The sequence below is a fragment of the Cebidichthys violaceus genome, unplaced genomic scaffold (genome assembly GCF_023349555.1).
Source record: "Cebidichthys violaceus isolate CVI_PGR_0920_01 unplaced genomic scaffold, fCebVio1.0.p SCAF_222, whole genome shotgun sequence".
Taxonomy (NCBI): Eukaryota; Metazoa; Chordata; class Actinopteri; order Perciformes; family Stichaeidae; genus Cebidichthys; species Cebidichthys violaceus.
The window spans coordinates 64,126-86,441 of NW_027176398.1; the positions used below are offsets into that span (position 1 = coordinate 64,126).

Sequence of the window (22,316 nt, forward strand, 5' to 3'; positions counted from 1 at the left end):
ACAAATCAATGAAGCACAACTCACTTTGAACAACTGCACATTTGCTGAAATCAGATGTGTGTGGAGGAGCCAGCCATCACCACCACCACCACCACCACCGCGCTTTCCTCTGGTTTGTTGACGGAGCAGGACACTGATGAACAAAGCCCGCTCTTTGAAAACAGGTGCACAAGCAGGAGAAACCGGAGTGATTAGAGAGTGTTTGTTATTCTGCATGCAAGCGTGTGCATCGTGCGGATCCTTCCCAGAGTCACGGTCACATCGACACTCTTTATTTCTCAAATGAAAAGTTTGACACGGATATTTGCAAAAAAAAAAAAAAAAAAAGACAAATATCTCAAAAGAGGTGAAATTGTCCTTTACTGTCAGTTTGGTGAGAGTGTCAATAAACAATGGAAGGTGATCAAATCAGCCTCTGCTGGAGGTGGTTTCCTTTCTTTTTTAGCCAATGATGCCCCCATGTGGTGACACTAGTAGTTGCAGTGAAGTACAAGTTTCCATCACAAAATAAATCACATATTAAACCTTATAAAACTTTGCACTCATCATTACGTCACCCTTGCTCAATGCACGGCCCGCTTCCTCGACTGAAACACCAAAGCGGTGACTTACAGCCGCGGCGTGTTTTCACACGACACGGTTCCCCCAAGAACCCGGCTGATCTGTTCCCCCAAGAACCCGGCTTTATCCTCGCTATCGACACATGGAAGCGTTTTCACGTCGCTATCTACTCGCAGCGAGCGCTCTTAACTCACTCATTTTAATATCAAAGCACTTAACACGAGAATGATGATTGCTTGCAGGCGGAGAGCCGCGCTGCTTGTCAGGACCGCATTTGAAGAAAATGACTGAGCTCTTATCCGACACGTTACAGTACGGCCGGTGTCTCCACGGGCGAGATCGCATTACAGAAGATTACTTTGGAGTTTCGAGCAATTTTCCTTAAATTACAGCGGCCTTTGGTCTCTGGTAAACGTGATTGACTTGAATGGTTTTCATTAGAAAAAAAACAAAAAAACAGGCCTCCCTAAGCTTTGTTGACTCTTGTAGACAACACACACACACACACACACACACACACACACACACACACACACACACACACACACACACACACACACACACACACACACACACACACACACACCTTGGCGTCGTGGTTTAAGGGGACACAGGCCCGGACCTTTGATTTGTGACGCCCATCTGTGTCTCGCGCTGCATGACAATTTGACATCTTTAAAAAAAAAAAAACCCAGAACTGGTCAGAGATGCAATGTGTGCACGAAGCACCGGGTTCATTGAATCCACACAGACTTTCACAATCAGTACTGCAATGTATGTTTGGATGCATTCAGTGTGTGTTAACAATAGAAACAAAAAAATAAAAAAGGACTTTTTTGTGATTCAGTCATATTTGAACTCCAGTCCACCCTCCGCCCTGTCTCTCCTCATCGACGGAACAACATCTGAGTCATGGAAATCAGTTCGATGTCACCGAGAGCCTGAGCCCGGACTGACAAGAAAATAGCCATGAATAACACGACCGGCCTTATTACCGATCGAGGGAAAATACTTAAAGCGAGGGATCCAAAATGAAGAGTAGTCCAGATATACTCCCAGTGTCAGAAAGAATAAGAGCTCTTTGTCCTGGCTTCAGAGATTCCCACATTTCCATCAGCTGTTTGGCTGCTTTACCAGCTGCCTCAACCATGAACTGAAAGAGGAATCTCTGTAAGGAATTAAGGGACGGTGTCTTTAATGCATTAAGAGACTCTCCTACCCGACCGTATGAATAAAGCACAGATTCATTTCAAAACTCTGCAACACAAGCCTTAGTTCTGAAGCTCTACAGCACACATCCACTGGAAAGTATTAGTTGACAGAACAGGGAAGAGTGTGTGTGTGTGTGTGTGTGTGTGTGTGTGTGTGTGTGTGTGTGTGTGTGTGTGTGTGTGTGTGTGTGTGTGTGTGTGTGTGTGTGTGTGTGTGTGTGTGTGTGTGTGTGTGTGTGTGTGTGTGTGTGTGTGTGTGTGTGTGTGTGTGTGTGTGTGTGTGTCTTCTGCAGGTCTGTGATGCCACCTTGAGGAGGTTTACCGGCACTGCAAGGGACTGAATCACCGTGCAACGCTTTCAACTGCAGAATCAATATTTGGGTTCCATTTCCAGAGGATCAGATGTCTCTTTGCCGCGTCTGCTGTGAGTAAAACAGTGACGAGCAAAGTGTGTTTCTCTGCAGCTTTGACTTGTGGGTAGATTAACGTCAGAGGATACGCAGTCGTCAGTTGGATCATCAAGAGCAATTATGATGAAGTAGGTCAAAGGTGGTAACAGTGTGATCCGTGTTCAGAGGAATGCTCCACCCGAGCCTCATCCTCGTCCTCCGGGGGAAGGGGGGGGGGGTCACATGAGAAACAGGACCTGTTGTGGAGGGCCGGACCAGTAGACTGAACTCGATCCTGCTCTATATTATTCCACCTCTTTATAAAAAGTACATTGTATGGTTCTGATAAGCTGTGGTGAGAGTAAATATGATCAGTGGTGGAATGTAACTAAGTATATTTAAGTACTGTACTTATGTACAAATTCAAGGTACTTTACTTGAGTATTTCTATTTTAATCAACTTTGTACTTCCACTCCTCTACATCTCAGAGGGAAATATTGTACTTTTTACTCCACTACATTTGTCTGGCAGCTTTAGTTACTAGTTACTTTGCACATTATCATGTTTCAAACCTTTCCTAATTACCCACACTGAACAACAGTTATTTAAGTTGCATAGATGCAGTTGAACCTATTTGTCTTTTTTCCAAATTCCAAATTCACCGGCCTGATTCCGGCTGCCTACACTGCTGTCATTGGGATTGCAGTGACGCTGCTGCTCACACACATCCACCAAATTGAGATAAAAAAACAAAAACAGTGCAGTCGCCTTCAAAATAAAAGGTTGCTGCTTGTATTTGACTTGTTGATCGTCTTTCTCCCATCGCATCCAGATTCATTTACAGTGACGTGACACAAGTGTTCACGAGGCCGCATGAACCCTCCAGATGACCACGAGGAACCATGAGGAACCACGAGGAACCACGAGAGGAGGAAGCTGCACGCCAACCACAGAAAGACTTTTACCTGTAGATGCCACAGTATATAGGCAATAATTAAAAAATAATACTTTTAACACTTTTTCAAATTAGCTCCAGCTTTACCGGATTAATCAAACTGTATCTTACAACTTAATTTAATCAGAAATAATCATCCAATTTTAATAACACTATTCATCCTGCATTATGGGTACTTTTACTTGTGGTGCAATATTTCATTTTCCTGAAGTAAACTTTGGTGATACCTATTGTCGTATTCCTACTATACTTAAAGGTACAGGATCTCATTTTTCTTTGCACTGAGAGCGTATACTGGTCCTCAGTCTGGGTGATGTTCAGAGACACAGTGGGCCGTCTGTCCGTTCCAACGTGGTCTCAACAGAAGACCCTGATCAAGAGTGCAAGGAAAATTACAGAAGACCTGGTACAAAACAACACTCTGTCTTCTGTCCCAATACCTCGAACACGAACCCATTCTTTGTTCACTTGATTCACACTTCCTCATGAAAACACTCCTGACCTTAGTCCCTGATTTTGGTAAAAAAAGGTCTTCAGTACTCCACGAGACCTTCAACACAGCGCCGTCGAGGCCGTCGTCGGTCACGCTTTGATGCAGAGCGCGGCGTCCAGCAGGCTGTCGGTGAGCGTGACGCGTGTCGTCGTGAACCCGTGGCTCTTCAGCAGCACGGCGTACTCTGCCGCGCTCCTCTGGCTCCCCTCGCTCATGCTCAGGGCCTGCAGCAGGCCGCGCCTCGGGCCGCCTCGGTCCTCATCCAGGAAGATCTCGCTCAGCAGCAGTCCGCAGCCTGGCGGCATGGTGGAAGAGCAACATTTAGAGATCACAACAGTGGTGGTTGTTTTGCCACTTCCTTTGCTTAAGATCAAAGAATAACGATCAAGAAGGGAAACATTAAAAAAAATGCCATCAAGTTTATTGGCTCGGCCTTTTGAACTTGCAAGCTTCTTGTTTTATACGCCACAAAGAACCACCAACGGTTTACAGCACTGAGAACTAAGAGACTGTGGTCGACTGGAAACTACAAAGCAGCTGCTCTCACAGCAGATATGACTTTAATCAGCTTGTGATCACTTACTACGAGACAGTCTCAAGATGAAGAACCGCAAACTGCTGAGTTTCACTAGCACATGACTAAATATGTTAGCGTGCATTGTTCGGTCAACAAGTAGTAAGAATAACTTACCAGGCGAGCACGCATCTGAGATTTTACTCAGCAGAATGTGCACGCTCTCATCAGGCCAGTCGTGGAGAATCCTCGCAAGAACGTACAGGTCAGCTTTGGGAAGCTCGTCTTTAAAGAAGTCTCCTGTTCACGCAGAGAGCAGAGAGACATGAGCTGCAGCCAGAATGAGGGAGGAGTTACTTCTCGCACGCACACGCACACGCACACACACACCTGCTACAAATGACACCCTGTTGTCTGTGTGCGGAGGATGGAAATGTTCACTCATCTCAACCACTGCCGGCAGGTCAAACACCGTCACAGACAACCCGGGGTGGGCTTTGGTAAACTCATAGGCCATGGCACCAGTGCATCCTGGGTAAAAAAAGAGATAATAAAAAGAATGGTTTATTACTCTCCGGCACACTTTTTAAAGCTTTCCGTTCTCCTCCATACCTCCGAGGTCGCAGGCCGTTTTGAAGCCGGAGAGGTCGAAGGCTGTTGCTACGGCTCGTCCTGTGACTTTAGCAACGCTGTGCATGGCATTCATGAATCTCAGCTTGACTTCTTGACTGTTGTAGTAAGTATCCTTTCAATAGAAACAAATGACGTAGAATCTTTAAAATATTATCCTTTTTATTTGCCCCCCCGCCCCAGTGAATCCATCTGAGGCTAGACGTATCTCAATCACCTGAAACATATCCGTGGATGTTTTGCCAAAAGCCTTCTCGCGCTGGTTGGCCCCCTCCCGCACGGCGCTCTCGAGGTGGGAGAAGAGAGGCCACACGGTGTCGTCACAATGCTGGATGTAGCCGCGCAGCGAGCAGGGAGCGTCCGTCAGCAGAAAGCGAGAGGCCAGGTCCGTGTTCTCGAACAGCGGCTTCTCGCACGCTGCGAGCAGAGACGCCACAAAACATGTAAGAGGTCCGTGTCAAGGGTGAGTTTTGAACGCTACCTCTTTAAGAGACCGGCTCGGACTCACTTCTCTCTCTGCTCCTCAACAGCCCCAGAGACACGCAGGCCTCCAGCAGGCACCGGGTGCCCTTCACAGAGGCTTTGATCTCCTGGGCCACCTGCGCTGCATCCAGCCCCGGCCGGCTGTGCAGCAGGTCAAACACACACAACTTGGATGCGGTAAACAGCGCCTGGAACGTTTAGAGAGAGGGGGAATGGATACGGGAGTAAAGTGCAATTTTATCAATGTGATTTGGGAGTGCCTTGTGCTTGCAGATCAAGAAACACATGCAGAATGATAAAATAAAGAAATAGTCCTGCACATAACCCCCCAATAAAACCACAACTAGTCCTTTCTTCACTGTTTTTTGTCAGCAAGGAACTGTCCCTTTTTAATTTGAGCTATATGCTTCACTCCATCAATAACAATCATTCGGTTGTATGCAACTACAAAAAATTTAATATTATCAGAATACACGTTTGTATTTATACCTTTGAGGCTTTGAATCCATCCATCAGATCGACGATTCGCTGCAAGTCGTCTGTTTTCGGCTCGCCGTCCTCCTGCTCCGTCACATTGAGCTCAATCACCTGCCCTCTGCTGGTCATCAGCGGTACTGTGTTCTCAGAGCCTCTGAGGTTAGCCTCTCTGTCCTCCGTGTGTTTAGACAGGCTGTTCACCAACGTCCAGCAATTTGCACTGCCTTTCCTTTCCACCTAGAAATGGGAGACCGTTGCTTTATAGATAACGACAGTAAACAAGGTAACCGGCTGTGCTCAACTAACCTGACGGATGGGATCGGCAGAGGAGGATGTGGGGTTGTGTTTGGCGGGAGAGCTGGGACTGTGGCTGGACTGAGCTGACAGTTTGGGCGGCGACGGCTGAGTGAGCGCCGAGGCGTCGTGAGCGCCGTTGTGGCTCGGCCGGACGGACGCGCTCTGTTGGTTGTAAATACGGTCCAGCTGTTTGCAGAAGTGGTTAAGGGGGAAACCCACAACATTGAGGAAGTCTCCGTAAACGTACTCCACCAGCATCCCGCCGAGAGCCTGGATACCGTAGCCTCCAGCCTTGTCCCTGACACACACACACACGCACACGCACACGCACACACGCACACACACACACACACACACACACACACACACACGCACACACACACACACACACACGGGGCTATATGTGTGATGACTCAATCCAACCCGGGCCCAGATATTTTGACTTTTTGCTTACACATTCCATGTCAAACAGGGCAAGGCAAACACAGCTCACACTAAACTCAAAGCACCAAAGTCCAAAACGGCAGCAGTTTCGTAAACTTCACTGCACAAAGAGAAGTCAGGAGCTGTTAAACATTTGAAAGTTCAAAAGTTTCCTACTCACATGGGTTCACCGCTATTGATGTAGTCCCACAGCATATCATCGGAGAGATCAGCAAACTTCACCTTTGTTTCTTCGTAGAACTCAATCAACTGGTAATCCACTTCTTCGTCTGGGGGGGGGGGGGGGGGGGGTTTACCTCAATTCAATATATTTCGGACCCTCACATGGACATAACAGAGTTACAAATGAAATGTTATACCGTCCTCTACAATTGACCAGTAAAGGCCTCCCATGTACAGCATGTTTAGGAAACATTAAATCCTACAGTGCATGAATGTAGAACTTTGCCTCACACATATTCTTGCTGGGCATTTAAGAAATAGAAGATACAAAAAGTAGCTACACTGTTTGAACGACTGTCCTTCATCAAATTTAGACAGAAAACAATGGTATCGAGCAGCGACGTACTTTCCTTCTCGTGGCAGAGGACGATGGCGACACCAGTGAAGACGCTGTGCTCTTTACCGCTCAAGCTGGAAGAGAAAGATAAAGAAAGCGGGAAATGGAACGATACATTCATCCTAGTGATAACTCAGATAGGAACCACACTCACCTCGACAGCATCCCGTAAGCGTCATCTTTGTCCGCCGGCTTCTCCAGAATCATGCCATCTACACTCTGTGGAGATGAAAAACCAATGGCCAGAGTGAATAATAGAAAGAAATGTAAAATACTGTCGAGCTTTCCTCCACTCACCACAATCGTGTCTGCTCCGATTACGATGTCTGGAGTCTTCAGGTGCTTCTGAAGCAAATGAACGCACAACACGTTATCAACACGTCACTCAAGGGGGTAGAACCTGCTGCCGCGCAACAAGGAGCGTGACTCACGAAGGTCATCCTCCTGGCCACCTCCAGGGCCTTCTGTTTGGCCGTCTCCACAGCGTACTCATGAGGCGCTTTGAAAAGCCCCTTGTCGAGGGTTTCTTTGAACCAGGATGGAACCACCTCAAACCGTAAGCCCTGCGACGAAGGAGTGACAAAAACACAACCACAGAATCGTACCCCAAACCACGCTGGAGCTCTGAGGTCGACATGTGACTCACTCTTATGCATGAAAAGAACTGATGACTAAGATGTTCACTGTTCCCCCAACCTACACGCACATTTATTTGTGTTTTATTTATGACACAAAGTTTTTCATAGCTTTTCTGCATGTTTTAATGGGGGGGGGGGGGGTTCAACAGTATGTAAATGAGTCTTTGAGAACGTTGAAAAGCGCTATGTTGTGTCATTATTATTATCATTATTATGACATATACAAAAATACAGATATGTCTGCAATAAGCTAATATAATATATATATATATATCAATACATCAGTCTAGTTAAAAATATACTACGATTATGTTCATTATCATCAGATATGACACAGTAAGAGATGTGAGATGTTTTACAGATGCACAAGACAAATGTGTTATTATTTTGCATTTAAAAATCGGTAACTGTAACTTATATGATGCATACGATCACATGACAGCTCTCTGATTGCTGGGGCATTTGCTCAACATGTGTTCACAATAAAATGTGCATTAGTAGATATATATATATATATATATATATATATATATATATCGTTCCTATGAGTTTAACCAGAGGGCAACATACCGCATTGCTGAGAATCTCCAGTCTCCGAGGAGAAGCACTTGCCAGCACAACCAGTTTACCGGCGAGCTTGGAAATGACAGGGTTCAGCACCATGGTGGTCTTCTCCATTAACCGCCCAACGGTGATGAACACAGTTCAACATTGTTAGTCTATGTAAGGAGGCAGCAACAACGAGTCACGCACGGTCAGGAGGACGGTCTGGACCTGTCAGGAGGACAGGTCCAGACTGTCCCAGCTTCTCTAATGTGACGCTTTGCTGCTTTAATACGATTTATATTATTTTCAATTGTACATTTTAGGTTTTAGACAAAATAAGCACATCATATTATTGTTTTAAACAGTATGGACTGATATGTTATAAAGGCAGTGGTTGGTTGCAGCCCTAGCCAAGTATTTCTCAAACACACACACACACACACACACACACACACACACACACACACACACACACACACTAGAGTTATTCATTCATAAAGAGACAACGAGCTGCTGTCTGTACTGTGAAGACATTTCCGCTCACTGTGACGTTAATTGCATGCCGGGTAACTTTAACGTTGGCCATTTATCAGGTTTATGAAGTTACACTAATGTCTTTATTGTGGAGCCAAAGTTAGCCACGTAACTTGACGTGACACGTAATGTAAGCATAGCCTAACTTAACGTACGACATGCATGAATAGTTCACAACTCTGCTAGCTATAGTTTCCCCCTAATGAGTAGACTTGATGTTAGCTAGCGGCTAGCTGTCACTCCATAAGCGCGCCACGGTTGACAGCACAGAGTCATTAAGAAGAACACGTGTTAATGTCTGGTGGTCACGTTACTGTAGATAATACAGTATCATACAGCTCACCTGCTCATGTATTTCTTTGCTCCAGTCAGGAAAATCTGCTTGCTAGATGTGTCACGAGCATAAGGACACTGCCGCCAACGTGACGACGCATGCGTGATGACGTGTCAGAAAGTGGGCGGAACCACAGCTTGCACAGAGTAGTACCTTCTATATGAGTACCTCCAATAGTGTTAATAATACCAATAACAACAACAATACAATAATAATAACAACAACAATAATAATAGCATTTATTATACATCTATACAACATATAATATACAGCAGTAGCGGAAGAAAACAAAGTCAAGGAGTTAAAAGGGTGAAATTCAACACAGTATAAAGACATTTACAGAGATTTTGCAGAGAACTTTCCATCAGAGATAGGCTTATATTTTCACATTTTTTTTGCGCTGGTACATTCTATTTAATGCAAAAACGAATATGATGCCTGTGGCAGATTTATTTCCCATGCTTTTAAAATACATTGGCTGCAATAAATGTTTCACATTTTAAGATAACACATAAGTCATCATGTAGGGAAATGCAATAAGACTCAGCTGCTGTTTGTGCTCATTTGTTCTATGGTGCAACAAAAATTATTTACAAATCTTTAGATGTTGTCAGAGCTTGACAAATCACATTTGCCAACTTCCTCTCACTTCCTTTGTCTCATCTCTCTTACTCTTTTTTTCTTTCTTTCTCTTCCTCTCATTCTGTCTCTCTATGCTGTGCATGGCATCTTGCTGTGTTCTCCCTCCGGACTTTCGCCAGCGTAATGTGAGGAGTAAAAACTCTCTTTACGCTCCATCTTCATTGAGTCCATGCTACTCAGGCTCTGCAGATTCATTATCTGTCTCAGCTTCTGTCTGAAATCCTTGGAAGCAAAGTAGTAAATGAACGGATCGAGGCAGCTGTTCAGGCAGCTGAAGCAGAGAGACAGTTTGTAGGCCATGTAGATAGACTCCTTGTAGAAGAGTCTCAGCACCGAGTGAGTCAACAGGAGGATGTTGTTGGGCGCGAAGCAGACGGTGAACACCAGCAGGACGATGAAGGCCAGACGTATGGCTCTCTTTTTCTGGACTGTCTTGGAATCTTGGGCCAGTTTGCGTATGACACTGACGTAGCAGAATGTCGTAATACAGAACGGGAAGAGGAAGAGGACGAACACCATGCTGAAGAGAAAGGCCGCCCAGGCAGACAGGGTCGGGAGCATGTCTTTCTTCAAAAAGTCAAAGCATGTGGTAATCCCGAGTTCCTGAATGTCAAAGGTCAGGTCTGTGGTCATCAGCGGATACAGTACGCTCAGGACCACGCCCCACATGAGGAGGCAGCTGAAGACAGCGATGGACTTCCGAACCCTGGTCTGCTTGAACTGCATGGGCCTGACGATGCCCAGGTAGCGGTCAATTCCGATGGCCATCATGGTCAGAATGGAACAGTACATGTTGGTGTAGAAGACGAGGGTCATGACGCTGTGGGTGGATACATAGAAGAAGAGGGTTTTGTTCAATCACTGGTTAAAGCAAAAAGAAAGACGAGAAGATCAATACCACTCTCCTATTTGTCTGATCAATATAAAGCCACAGCCAGCAGTCGGGTAGCTTAGCTTAGCATTAAGACTGGAAACAGAGAGGGAGGGGTAGTGGAATCAAGGAGTCTTGTCCCCACTGTGAGGCCGCCAGGCACCCAGTGGAGACTGGAGAAGTCACCGCCATAGGCTGTACATGAGAAGTGGACATAGTCATTGTGACTTCCCACATTTGTTTGTGGACTACGGTTTGGCAACCAGTAAACAAAAGGAGTGACGGCGTGGTAGAGACCTTCTTATAAACAGTCTTTATGGTCTGTGTGACTCTAAATGGAGCATAATGTACTAAATGAACATCATGCTGTATTGAAGAAGACTGTAAACTAGAGATTGAGACCATAAACTCATGTTTACAATGTTTACTGAGGGAATAAATCAAGAGAAAAGTAGAGTCATTTTAGACTAGACTTCTATACAACCAGACTTCTTTTTGCAACCAATAGGAGAGGGTATGCAAGTTGAAGGCACTTCAGCATTGGCTTCACTTTTCAGAACCGGAGGTTGCCGCCCGATCATATTGAGCAAACAAACACAAGAGTGGTATCGATCTTCTCATTGATTTCTTGGCAAGACAGCCAACAAGTGTTCTTCCCTAAATGTCAAACTATTCCAGCTGTTGGACTGTGGATGCACACTGAGTAGCTGTGACAATAACGAAACAGCACAAGACCAACAAGTTCAAACAACATGTTCTCTCAAATTTCTCTACACCCCGTATCGATACGTCAACATCGTCGCTGCAGTTACAACGAGTACCTGCACATCTTGGGTCCCAGCTTCCAGTCGTATCCTTGGAGCTGGTAGGCGATCTGAAAGGGCAGCGCGGCGCCGAGGGCCAAGTCGGTGAGGGTGAGGTTGATCATGAAGATGATGGAGGGGGTCTTGGGGGAGGTGCGGAAGATGAGGACCCACATGGAGAGGCCGTTTCCTGTCAGGTTAATGGCAGTGACGATCATGTAGATGACGGAGATGGCGATGCTGGTGTTTACATTCAGGAACAGGGCCCGGGTGGTGTTGTCCAGCTTGAAGCTGCTGGAATTTCCCGTCATGACTGGATGGGAATGGGTTCCTATCACCTGTGAGAGATCACCTGTGGTTATAGAGGTTTTCTTAGGAAGAAAAACTGGAGCAGCATCATACGTCTTAATATTTGAATGAAAAAGCATAAAACATCAGCCGACATACAATAAAAATAAACAAAAAAATGGCAAACTTATAGTCTAAAGCAACACGTTTGCAATCCTCCCTCTCTTTGAATGTGCAGGAGTGATTGATCTAAAAGGTGTGAAACAGACAGTTGAAGCACTCCGTTGCTATGTGTTGTTGTTTGCGTGCGAGCAGCACATGTGTCAGGCTGATGTTTCACACAGGAAAGGAACATGATTGATTTGCGGTGAAGAGTGCCAACTGCCGCTGTGGTTTAGCTGGTGTAGCTCCAACACCTGAACATGCTCTGGGGAGTAGACACGCAACTGTCGATGATTATATCATCGAAGAACCAACTGCATTTTATCTTCGTGCCACGAGAAAGTGAACACTTCAACGCAGTGAGCAATACATGTGATGGTGGTGGTGGTGGTGGGGGGGGGACAGTTGCCACAAAAATTCCGGAGAAAAAGTTGCGCTGTAAGCCATGCAATGGAAAGTACCCACTACTCCTCCCAAGGATGGGGATGAGAATAACGGTGACACATTTTTGACACATCAGAAAAGATATTGTACTTTTTGGTTTGGCTTTTGGTTTTGCTGATTGATTTCACTTCTCTCTGCTTCCACGGTGTCGTAACCAAGCATTTCTTTAACCCATGCATGCTCATGCTGCGTTTCGTTTTTACACTTTCACAACATATTTATGAGCGTGTCAGACATGTGGTGTGCTGTTGTATGTTCACTATACTTCACTACCGGTCCCCTGCTCATCACTTCTAGGTTCTTATTTACATACAATCAACAATTTTACACCTCACTTCTTTATAGTCCTTTTATCTGTTCGTTTGTGCACTTTATTTTATATGTCACTTTATTTTATATGTCACTTTATTTTATATTTCTCTGTACATTTTAATATGTTTATATACTTTGCACTGTGTTGATTGTTGTTGACTGTTAAATCAACAGCACTTTCCGTCATGTCAAATTCCTCGTATGTTCAACATACCATTTCAATAAACGGTTCCAGTTCTGGTTCGGGTTCTGATTCTGATGTTGTACCTTAGCTCTAAGTCACATGTTGAGCTCTCATGGCCACTGGGTGTTGTTTGTGTTTATGTGGTTAAACGCTAAATACAAATATTGTCCAAAAATGACTTTAAATAGATAAATAAATACATTTTGTGACTCATGACATTCAGTCACTGAGCACATTTAGGAACAACACATGTTCTTTGCTGACGAGTTGAAAGTATGCGTAGTAATAGTAAATATTAAGCAGCCGAGACGTGGAGCCGCGTAGGCCAATTTGGAGTCAATATTTAAAAATGTGAAAGTATATATATATATATATATATATATATATATATATATATATATATATATATATATATATATATATATATATATATATATATATATTTATATATATGTTCTGAAGGTTAGCACCTGTTCTGGTAAATCTCAGTGAAAGTCAGTCAAACACTCACCTACGAAATACGGAGGCAGACGAAGCAAGAGGCTGGTATGGGGTGTCAGTCGTGTCGGTTGAAGGCAAAGGTACAGATATTGTGACTGCTGAGGAAATGAGATTTGATTGTGTTACAATGAGAGAGAGAGAGAGAGAGAGAGAGGAAATGGATCATGTGACATTCTCCATCCTACCAACGGCTGTTAATGCACTAGATTCAGTGTTAAGATGTCTGAAAAATCCCCACGCCTTCACAGCACGGAGAACTCACACATTTACTCATCATGATGATCTGCATGGTTGCCTAACACCTTTATGAATTATCTCTACAATGTCAAAAACAATAGTGCTGTTATGAAGTGTTGGTAGTGAGGTGTGAAATAGAGTAATTTTCCCTTTTACTCATAGTCAGTCATATCGCTGCTGTGATTTAGTGGGAAGAGAAAACCAGCGCGACGTCACAAAGTAACACCCCTTACATTGAATTGGATCACAAAGAATAAAGATTATTACATGTTTCTTAACCACACTCAACTCGATGCTCAAACTCACACACATGCATTCTTTCTGTGTGGAAGCTTTTGTTTTGAAGTGAAGCGAGAGCCCCTCACTTCAACCCCTCTCACGAGATCCATGGGTGGTGAGGATGTGTTTGCATGCTGCTGGCTTCCTGTTGATTATGGTAGTTCTGCTTTATTTTGGTGACATTATCACAGGCGCTGTCAGTGAGATTAGTCTGACATAACCGCCATATATATCACACACCCGCCAGGGAGAACCGTGTTCGCAACATTTGGAGAGAAATAAAGGTCTGCCTTCAGTACCATCAATGAAACTGAAAATGTGAACACTCACTGATGCTAAGCTGCCGCTGCATATTCATGTGCGTTCACACATTTCCGACTATAATTGACTCATATCTGCCATTTGTAAATGTGTGTGCTGGGCGGCGCTGGAGACAAACGCTGCCTCACCCAAACTGTCAAAACGACTGAAACGCTGATGTCTTTTAACGGTACAAGAACTTTATTTTCTCACAACTTCAAGAAAGAAAAAAAACAGAATGATACAAGAGGTATGATAGACAAATGTTAGCTGGTGTGCAAACACAATATAAGGCTTGTTCAACAGACATGTTACTTTATCAATACTTGTGGCTGTTTTGATTTATTATGAATTGACAGAATTGATAGAAAACAATGCACACATTATAGAAAACAAATTGTTTTCATTTATCTGTGTCATACTTTGCAACTTTACATTTTATTTCTAGGAAATGCTTTAGAGATATATATATACGTAGAGAATGTGTTCTTCCTGGCTCATGGTGGTCATGTACAAAGCTTTGCTCACAAAACAAAACATCTCTGTTGGATGACACCGCAGAATAAGATGGAATACAAAAATTAGGAAAAAGCGGAAAAACATTGTTCTTTTTTTTTTTTTTTTATCAATAATAACTCTTATCCCCACTCATTCGCTCACCTCTACACACAAAAACACACACGGGATTTCATCTGTGACATGTTCTACATCCGTTGTTTGTAAGTTCTACTTACGTTATATTTCATTTTGATAAAATCTATAGGATTATTTAAAACATCCAGGTTCAGCGGAGTCTACAAAGGCTTAGTAACAAGGTCTGCTGCAGAGGGTGAGGTCATGGTTTCACCACACAACTGATGACGGATACGACGGGAGAGCTGCCTCTTACAGGGACACACTTCAGATGACCGACAGGAAGGTTGTGCTATCATCAAGGTAACTATCATTAGTGTATCCGCCAGGAGAATATGTATTGGGTGGCGTGTGTGTGTGTGTGTGTGTGAGTGAGTGAGTGAGCATCTCTCTCTGTCTGTCTGTCTGTCTGTCTGTCCTCAGCTAATCTCGCATACTGCTGGATCTATTAGCCTAATGTTTGTTGTGCTCATTTATGACTGTATGCCTAAGGACCTCACATGGCTGCAGTGATTCAGTAATCTATGTTTATGTACTGCATACTTACATGTATACATGTAGGTATGTATTGCATGTATGTACTGCATTCGTGTATGTATGAGCTCTGACTACAGAGCGTGTCTTCTTCTGTCGGTAGCAGGGGAGCTAGTTAGCTGTTAGCAGCCGGTGGGAGTCCTCTACTGTGTTTGGCTAACAGAGCTAGCGGCTACAGAACTAAAACACACAGCAGAGGAAGCTTTAAACGGTCAACATGAAGCGTTGCACATTGAACCGCAGTTCAGCTTCACCGAGCCGGTGCAGACGGCTGTCTGGGTGAAAATAAGAGCTGTCTGTTGGGTGATAAGTGCGAGTGAAAAAAGTGTCTGAAGCGCTTAGGGGGTCAAGACGGGGGAGCGAGTGTGCTTTATCCATTCAACCGGCACTGATCGGTGCCGAGATCTGCACTCGACTGAGTACGCTGCTCTAGTTCGACCCTGTTCTCAGTATTTCTCACATGGTTCATTCCAAAGATTCTTTGAATACTAAACAGTGAGACAAAATATTTAGTGAGTACTTAAAATGTTCACGCTCCAGCGAAACTAACACCGTGACCAACATTCACAGCTTTGTTGTCTGTTACACCTAAAACAGATGCAAACGATTCAAAGATTTGAAGTGCCTTTCTCCCTCAGTGGAGTATTTTACTTTTAAAAGCTCAATGATAACCTGTCAAATGTGCCACCATCAGCTTAGGCTTTCTATTATTTTGAATAATGAGCATCCAGACTGCTCACTGTTCATCTTTGCTTTTCTCGAACCCCTTCTCCAGGCCCGTTGCCATCGCGACCGCCTCGTAGCAGTGCTCCGCCCCCGGTTCGGGGGAGTGGCCCGCGGGGATGCAGTCGTAGCCTTTGCCAGCTGAGCTCATGCGCTTCCTGTTGCGTGCGCCGGGCTGATAGAGCTGCATGGCTGGACGGTCCTGCAGGGAGACAAGAGAGCAGGGACATGGGAGAGACAAGCAGCACACATTTTGAATATACATATTAATACATATATGTATACATATTAATATATATATGTACATGTATACACACACACACACACGCACGCACACACACACACACACACACACACACACACACACATACGTATTCATCTTCTTTACCCGCTTATTCACGAGTCACACAGGGCTGAAGTGTATCCCAGCATGCACTGGGCCGGCAGGTACAGAAAACAGCCTTTTCAACGTTCAAATGCTCCTCCGCGTGTACATCAGTAAGTGAACGCACCGTAGAACAACTTTGTTAGCTACACCCTTCGTTTAGTGCCAATAGTCTGATCTGTAGCATCTTCTTTGTAATGTTTATTTTTGAATAACTTGCTGGAGCACTAGATGTGCTATGAGCCATCTCCACTAAAATGTATCCGTACGAGCTGTTTAGGGTCTCATGTTCACCTGATTTCCTGTTTTTTTGGGGGAGGGGGGGGGGCATTATGTTTTTTGGGTTGTCAGTCCTGTTTTAGTGACCGTGAGATAATACTATCTCAGGGACGTACTAGTGAACAAACGTCCACCTGGACTCGAGGACGAACTGATATGATTTTGGTGGTCAAGGGTCACTGTGGCCTCACTGTGGCCTGGATTCATATGCTAATTATGACAACTTCACACATAGGTCCACTAGGATAAAATAATGACTTTGATTTTGGACAGACGTGGGTGTAAAGTGCAACTTTCTTGTAGACTGAAGCCAAGAATCAAACCCTGCAGCTTGTAGGTGTGACATTAAATGTTGTGTAAATGGAAAAAGCTTTTCTTTTGACGTGACATTTAGAGAGATAAGCTTAGTGTAACGCGGTTAAGTTCTATCTCTACGCCGGCATCAAGGCATGAAACAGACCGTTTCTAAGACACAAACACACCGAAAGTTTTAAGAAACAAGATTTCTCGGAGCTGATGATTACCATCTGTAAAAAAAAAAAAAAAAACACACATCAACAAACATCTGAGACACAGTTACACGTAATTGGGTGTCACCTTCCCCCCCATCTCATGCTCACCTTCTCGCTCACCTTGTTTCGGAGGCGTTCTTTCCTGCTACCCAGGTCCTCCCTGTCCTCCTTTCCCAGTTTGTCTCCCCCGTCGGGGCAGTAGGAATAGCCTTGCTGGTGCCCCTCTTTCTTGGCTCGGTCCTGGCAGTAGCCCTTCCCCCATTTGGTCTCGTCTTTGCGACGCATGAACTTGTCAAACTCGTAGTGGTGCCGCTGCCGTTTCCTCTCCTCGTCCTTCCCCCGGTGATCCTTGTCCCTCTGTCTGCGGCCGTGCTGCTCTCTCTGCTCCTTGTCGCTCTCAGGCGGCCCCCTGGTGGTCAGAGCGGAGATTGCATAGACACCGCAATAACGTCATGGTTCCACAGGCCCGGTTGTGAGTGTCAGAATTGTTGTTAGCAGATCACAGTCAGATGTGTGTTCCTTTCTACCATAAGATATTGATGTACATTCACATTTAAAAAGATTTTAGTTATGTTATGTCTCTTCTTTCGTGGTTCCCCACCCTGGACAGAGCTGTAGACTGAGCTAGTAATGAGCATACGGCTTTTATTAAAAGCAATTTCATAAGTTTACAGCTTTTAAGAAAGCTGAAAAGTAAGATTTAGATGTAAACAAAGCATCTTTATTATTATGACAGTAAAGAATGGTCACACATGCTCATATCAATCAGAAAACCTTGATAAAATCCCAGAAGTCATTAGGAACTAAGCCTCTGAACGAAAAACCACGTCTGAATGAAGGCCGGCTATTCCATAAAGTCATATCTCAAAATGGTTGCGTGAACCAGAACATGAGGCCAAACGAAAACACTAAGGCCAGAATAGAACCAGAGGTACCGATGTTACTTCAGCTGGTGCATGGAAGATGGAGCATTTGGACACTTTTCAGAACTTTTACTTTTTATTTAGCCATTTATTTGTTACAACTAGTCTATTTATTTACTATGCATTTTGCTTGCATTGACAGAAATGAGCCGTCATATGAATCAAATCCAGTTTACTGCCCCCCCCCCCCCCAAACAATCCTTACTTTTCTTTGGGGTCCTTGGACTTCGTTTGTCCTCCAGCTTTCTCCCATTTGCATCTGTCCGTCTCCCCGAAGTCACTTTTGTCCTTCATTCGGTCTGAATCCACGTCGTCGTCCCTGTCGCTCTTCTTCAGGAGCTGGATGTGCAGAATCAAAAAGAAGGAACTACATCATTGCACGCTACTGCACCATCCACGACAGAGTGAGTATCTGAGTGACGGAGCGTCACCTTGATTTTGATGTCTTTATCGGACAATTTCCTCTGCTTCTCCGCCTCCTTCCGCTTGCGTCTCTCCTCCTCCCGCCGCTTCCTCTTCTCCTCCTCCCTTTGTCGTTTCTTTTCCAGCTCCCTCCTTCTCCTCTCCTCCCTCTTCTCCTCTCGTATCCTCTGTGAGAGGAGAGGTGGCACGTTAAAGAGAGGGTTGCTCAAAGCAGTTTGTCAAGTCATTTCTTTTCATTCAAGTATTTGTCATTTCTCACCTGTTTCTCAATTTTCTTATTTTTGATGTACTCCAACAGGGGCGTTGTCCGTTTGGCTAAAATCGATCGAGGGAGGAAATGTTTTTTTAGACAATAGACCCATATAAAACCTGAATCTTGATCTTTATGGTCCTGTACCTATGAGCTCTCTGGTCTTGGCCTCTATCTCTCCCAGCAGAGTCTCCGGGTTGGCCATAGACTTCTCCTCATCACAGGAGTAATTCTCCAAGAACCGCTTGTACTCTGGGTCTGAATGGGGCGTAAGATCCAGAATGAGTGTACAATACGGTGCGATGTCTGTTGTTTTTTTGTAATGATGGCTCAAGCTCTGTATTTCACCACCTTCTTCAATGCTCCCGGCTTTGGCATCTTTCTTTTTCAGCTTCTTCTTGGAGATTTTCTGGAAGGGGGCGAACTCCACCACGGCAGGATACTCCTGGCCTGAGCAAATATTGAAACAAAGAGGCAGCTGGTCACATAACGGACGTCCACAATCGAACGGTAACGACGGCAAACGAAAGCTCTAAAGCGCGTCGCGGCCGACGAAGCCTAACCGAGTTTAACGGGAGAGACATACCCTTGTTGTCGATGAAGACGTAGCCGTCAAAGCGGTCCCTGAACAGGAGGATATCTTCAGGGTTTTTGAAATTGACATACGCTCTGGAGAACAGGTGGGGGTAAAGACTGTGGACAGAGAGAAAGAGAGAGTCACAAACATCCACGCGTAAGGCAAAGGCACTAAGATCTGATATCACGCGCAGAAATATGGTTACAGCTCGTCGATCGGATAAAACGGTTATCGTGATTACCTTTGATCGGCTGGAAAGAACTCAAAATAGTCATAGGATGGGAGCGGACTGAGCTGCTCCTCCAGCTGCTCCTTCGACAGGTTGGGTGGAAGCCTCCGGATCACCACCTGCAATCGACCATTTGTACGTTATTTCTTCGGCTCAGCAGGAAGCACTTTGTTGGTAATCAAGATCGTTAAGTTTCTCTCTCAAAAAGATCTGTTATTAAGGTCTTGATTCCAGATCTCACAGGAACACATATCAGACAATGATGGGGGGGGGGGGGTTAAAACCCAGGAAGTGGGGGAGCTTTGGTAGACTGATGAGAGACTGATGAGAGACTGATGAGTCAGATATACTGAATTGTTTGTCTCGTGCTCCACGCTCATTCACGCTCATTTTAACGATAATAAAACACAGATAAAATAAGCATTTGGAAGCCACCACTTTGACTCTAATGCACTGTAATACATACTATACATTGTTGATTTTTTTTTCCCTGCATTATTCAGATACACATGACACCTTTGGATCTCTTTATAGCTACTGGAAGAATGAGGAGTTGGGATCCTAAAGGCGGGATTATGGCGCTTAAAATGTTGATGCAGCTTGTTTTAAAGCACAGGATCGCGGACTAGACTGGACGCAGTGGCGCGTTAACGTCCAATAAAGTCTGAAATATAGAATAGTGTGGGATTACAGGTCCGGCGGACAGGTCGTGTGTTCTGGTCCGTCGTCCTCCTCCTGTCGCTGTCCGCGGTGCTGAAATGATCACCGCCTCCCCTCCATGTCCATCTTGCCCACGCCGCGTATAAACAATGCGACACGCCGCGGACGCGCGGCCTACCCACCTTGGTGAAGACCTCTTTCTTCTCTTCTTTCTGCTTCAGGTTGCCGGGAACGTTCTCCTGCTCCCTCGGGACGTCTCTGAACTGAATCTCCACGACGCTTTTCTCCTTGCCCGCGGTCATTTGGTCCTTTTCAGACCTCATTTCTCTCCATCTCCCTCTCTCTCGCCCGTGTTAAGTCGCCGTGCGCTCGCGAGAGTTGCGGGGATGTCGCGAGACAAAAGCGAGAGACTGGAGCTCTGATATCACGCCGGCGCGAGCTCGCGTCTGCAAGCCCGAAACATGTCTCGTGACGCCCGCGGACACCGTCCACGGTGTGAAGCCAAAACCATGTGAACGGTTTTCAGGGTGAAGTCATTCATATGGTGCAACACTAAATGTTTTCCACTATTAGAGAATTAATTCAGATTTGTTAGTGTTCTCCGTCTTATTGTTTGATCAGGACACTATTGAAAAACAGATGTTAACCTCAGTGGCTTTGCTCGTTAAATAAAGGTTACATTTTAAATGATAAAAAAAAACCAATTACATAAAGTACCAAAAGTCAAAGTTCCTATTTCAGTCATATATCCACTTCTGTATAATGTTTAAAACATGATTGGACTATGACCGTTGATTAATGCACGCATCTCTGTAATGTCGTAGCTGTAAAGGTGGGGGTGATTTTAATGTAATAATAATACAACATCATTTATTTGATGAATATAGTTTGATCTGAAGTTGCAAAGTAATTAGTAACTAAAGTAAATGTTGGGGAGTACAATGTTTGAGTATGGAAATATTAAAGTACAAGTAACCCGATTGTACTTCAGTAGAGTAAATGTACTATTTTCCACAACATTTCAAACTAAATATGCAACATGTAAAGTTCAGCTAACACATCAACTAGGTCATCGCTTTATTAAATGGTCGTACAGCTTTTTATTTGTAAAATAATAATCAATCGTATTACATAAACGCGTTTATTTCTTGAGCTCAAACAGCAGTTCGTCACGTAACTCTTCGCTGCCATCAACGCATCACAGCTGCAGGCTGAAGTCACTGCTTCAGCTCCAGATAAAGTAGATTGAGGTGTGAAAACGAAAGCGCGTCCCGGTAGCTGAGCTCGACCCTTTAACGTCCCCATGCGGTGTCATGTTCTGCAGGGTCGGAGCAGCAGTCAGGCAGTCCAGCAGCCCTCGGTGTCAACGTGCAGGTCCGGGGTCGGGCTGCGGGGCTTCACGCTCGACTGACCCGCACGGTGCGAGCTGTCCGCCGCGGCGCTGTCCGCTGAGCTCCAGGGTTCCTGGTGGGAGGACTGGCTCACTGACCGCCCGTGGACGTCTCGGCAGGGGACTGAGGACAAATAATACAAAATAATAAAACAGACCAACGATACCTTTCAAATGGAATGTGGGACTTTAAACGAAGTGAGTGAGGACACAGCCCGGCCTAAAGACATCTTTCTTTAACTTGTTTTGTTTGTATTAAACTGTCCATAAACTCACCACCGAGGAAGGTTTTCCTGCCGGTGCTGGTCTCCTCACACCGAGGTCTCTCTGGGGTCGACACGGAGCTCTTCAGGCTGGGAACGAAAGTGGAGCAGGTGTCCAGGTCCCGGCACACCTGGTCCTGGGTGTAAATGACAGCCGCTTTAGACGGAGTGCAGCCCATCTCTCCCGGAGCCTCTACGGCCGCTCTCCATTGGGGGGACAAAAAGGGAGGTGACCGGGAAGATACTGTTCGTGAATGTGAAGAGAAGGGATGGATGACGGATGGATGGATGGATGGATGAAGGGATGAGAGAGATCACTCCTCCCCCTAAACCGGAGCATGACATTTGAGAGGACGGTCTGATCTCCGGTCAGTGTGGTTTCTCTCTGGAGAGGTTTGTGCATTCTGGAACTACTAATAACTACATTATACATATGTGGGCACATA

The 22,316-nt window shown here is 45.0% G+C and overlaps 3 protein-coding genes across 8 annotated transcripts; all 3 read right to left on the minus strand.

Moving 5' to 3' along the window:
• Positions 1-1,262: 1,262 nt before the first annotated feature.
• asmtl (acetylserotonin O-methyltransferase-like) lies at positions 1,263-9,154 on the minus strand. Of its 2 annotated transcripts, none has more exons than XM_068718195.1 (15): positions 9,076-9,154; positions 8,223-8,321; positions 7,446-7,577; positions 7,312-7,359; positions 7,169-7,233; positions 7,024-7,088; positions 6,616-6,724; positions 6,021-6,309; positions 5,727-5,951; positions 5,263-5,425; positions 4,972-5,171; positions 4,737-4,869; positions 4,515-4,655; positions 4,302-4,424; positions 1,263-3,905 (listed from the first exon to the last, which is right to left on the minus strand). In XM_068718195.1, the coding sequence occupies exons 2-15, from the start codon at positions 8,313-8,315 to the stop codon at positions 3,700-3,702; spliced, it is 1,992 nt and encodes a 663-aa protein (XP_068574296.1). In that variant the 5' UTR covers positions 8,316-8,321; positions 9,076-9,154; the 3' UTR covers positions 1,263-3,699. The 2 variants fall into 2 exon arrangements, with proteins under 2 accessions (XP_068574296.1, XP_068574295.1); XM_068718194.1 differs by having other exon boundaries at positions 8,223-8,371; positions 9,076-9,142.
• A 135-nt stretch (positions 9,155-9,289) lies between these two features.
• Positions 9,290-13,365, minus strand: p2ry8 (P2Y receptor family member 8). The gene is made up of 3 exons (XM_068718196.1): positions 13,284-13,365; positions 11,401-11,720; positions 9,290-10,528 (listed from the first exon to the last, which is right to left on the minus strand). The coding sequence occupies exons 2-3, from the start codon at positions 11,691-11,693 to the stop codon at positions 9,778-9,780; spliced, it is 1,044 nt and encodes a 347-aa protein (XP_068574297.1). The 5' UTR covers positions 11,694-11,720; positions 13,284-13,365; the 3' UTR covers positions 9,290-9,777.
• Positions 13,366-14,269: 904 nt separating this feature from the next.
• Positions 14,270-20,605, minus strand: upf3a (UPF3A regulator of nonsense mediated mRNA decay). Of its 5 annotated transcripts, none has more exons than XM_068718198.1 (11): positions 20,400-20,605; positions 19,570-19,676; positions 19,338-19,444; positions 19,103-19,201; positions 18,899-19,009; positions 18,761-18,816; positions 18,510-18,668; positions 18,284-18,417; positions 17,276-17,564; positions 17,126-17,170; positions 14,270-16,181 (listed from the first exon to the last, which is right to left on the minus strand). In XM_068718198.1, exons 1-11 carry the CDS (start codon positions 20,538-20,540, stop codon positions 15,993-15,995), a joined length of 1,437 nt encoding a protein of 478 aa, XP_068574299.1. In that variant the 5' UTR covers positions 20,541-20,605; the 3' UTR covers positions 14,270-15,992. The 5 variants fall into 5 exon arrangements, 4 of the variants coding, with proteins under 4 accessions (XP_068574299.1, XP_068574298.1, XP_068574301.1 ...); XM_068718197.1 differs by having other exon boundaries at positions 17,264-17,564; XR_011103586.1 differs by having other exon boundaries at positions 16,097-16,181; positions 16,368-17,170; positions 17,264-17,564.
• Positions 20,606-22,316: the final 1,711 nt, after the last annotated feature.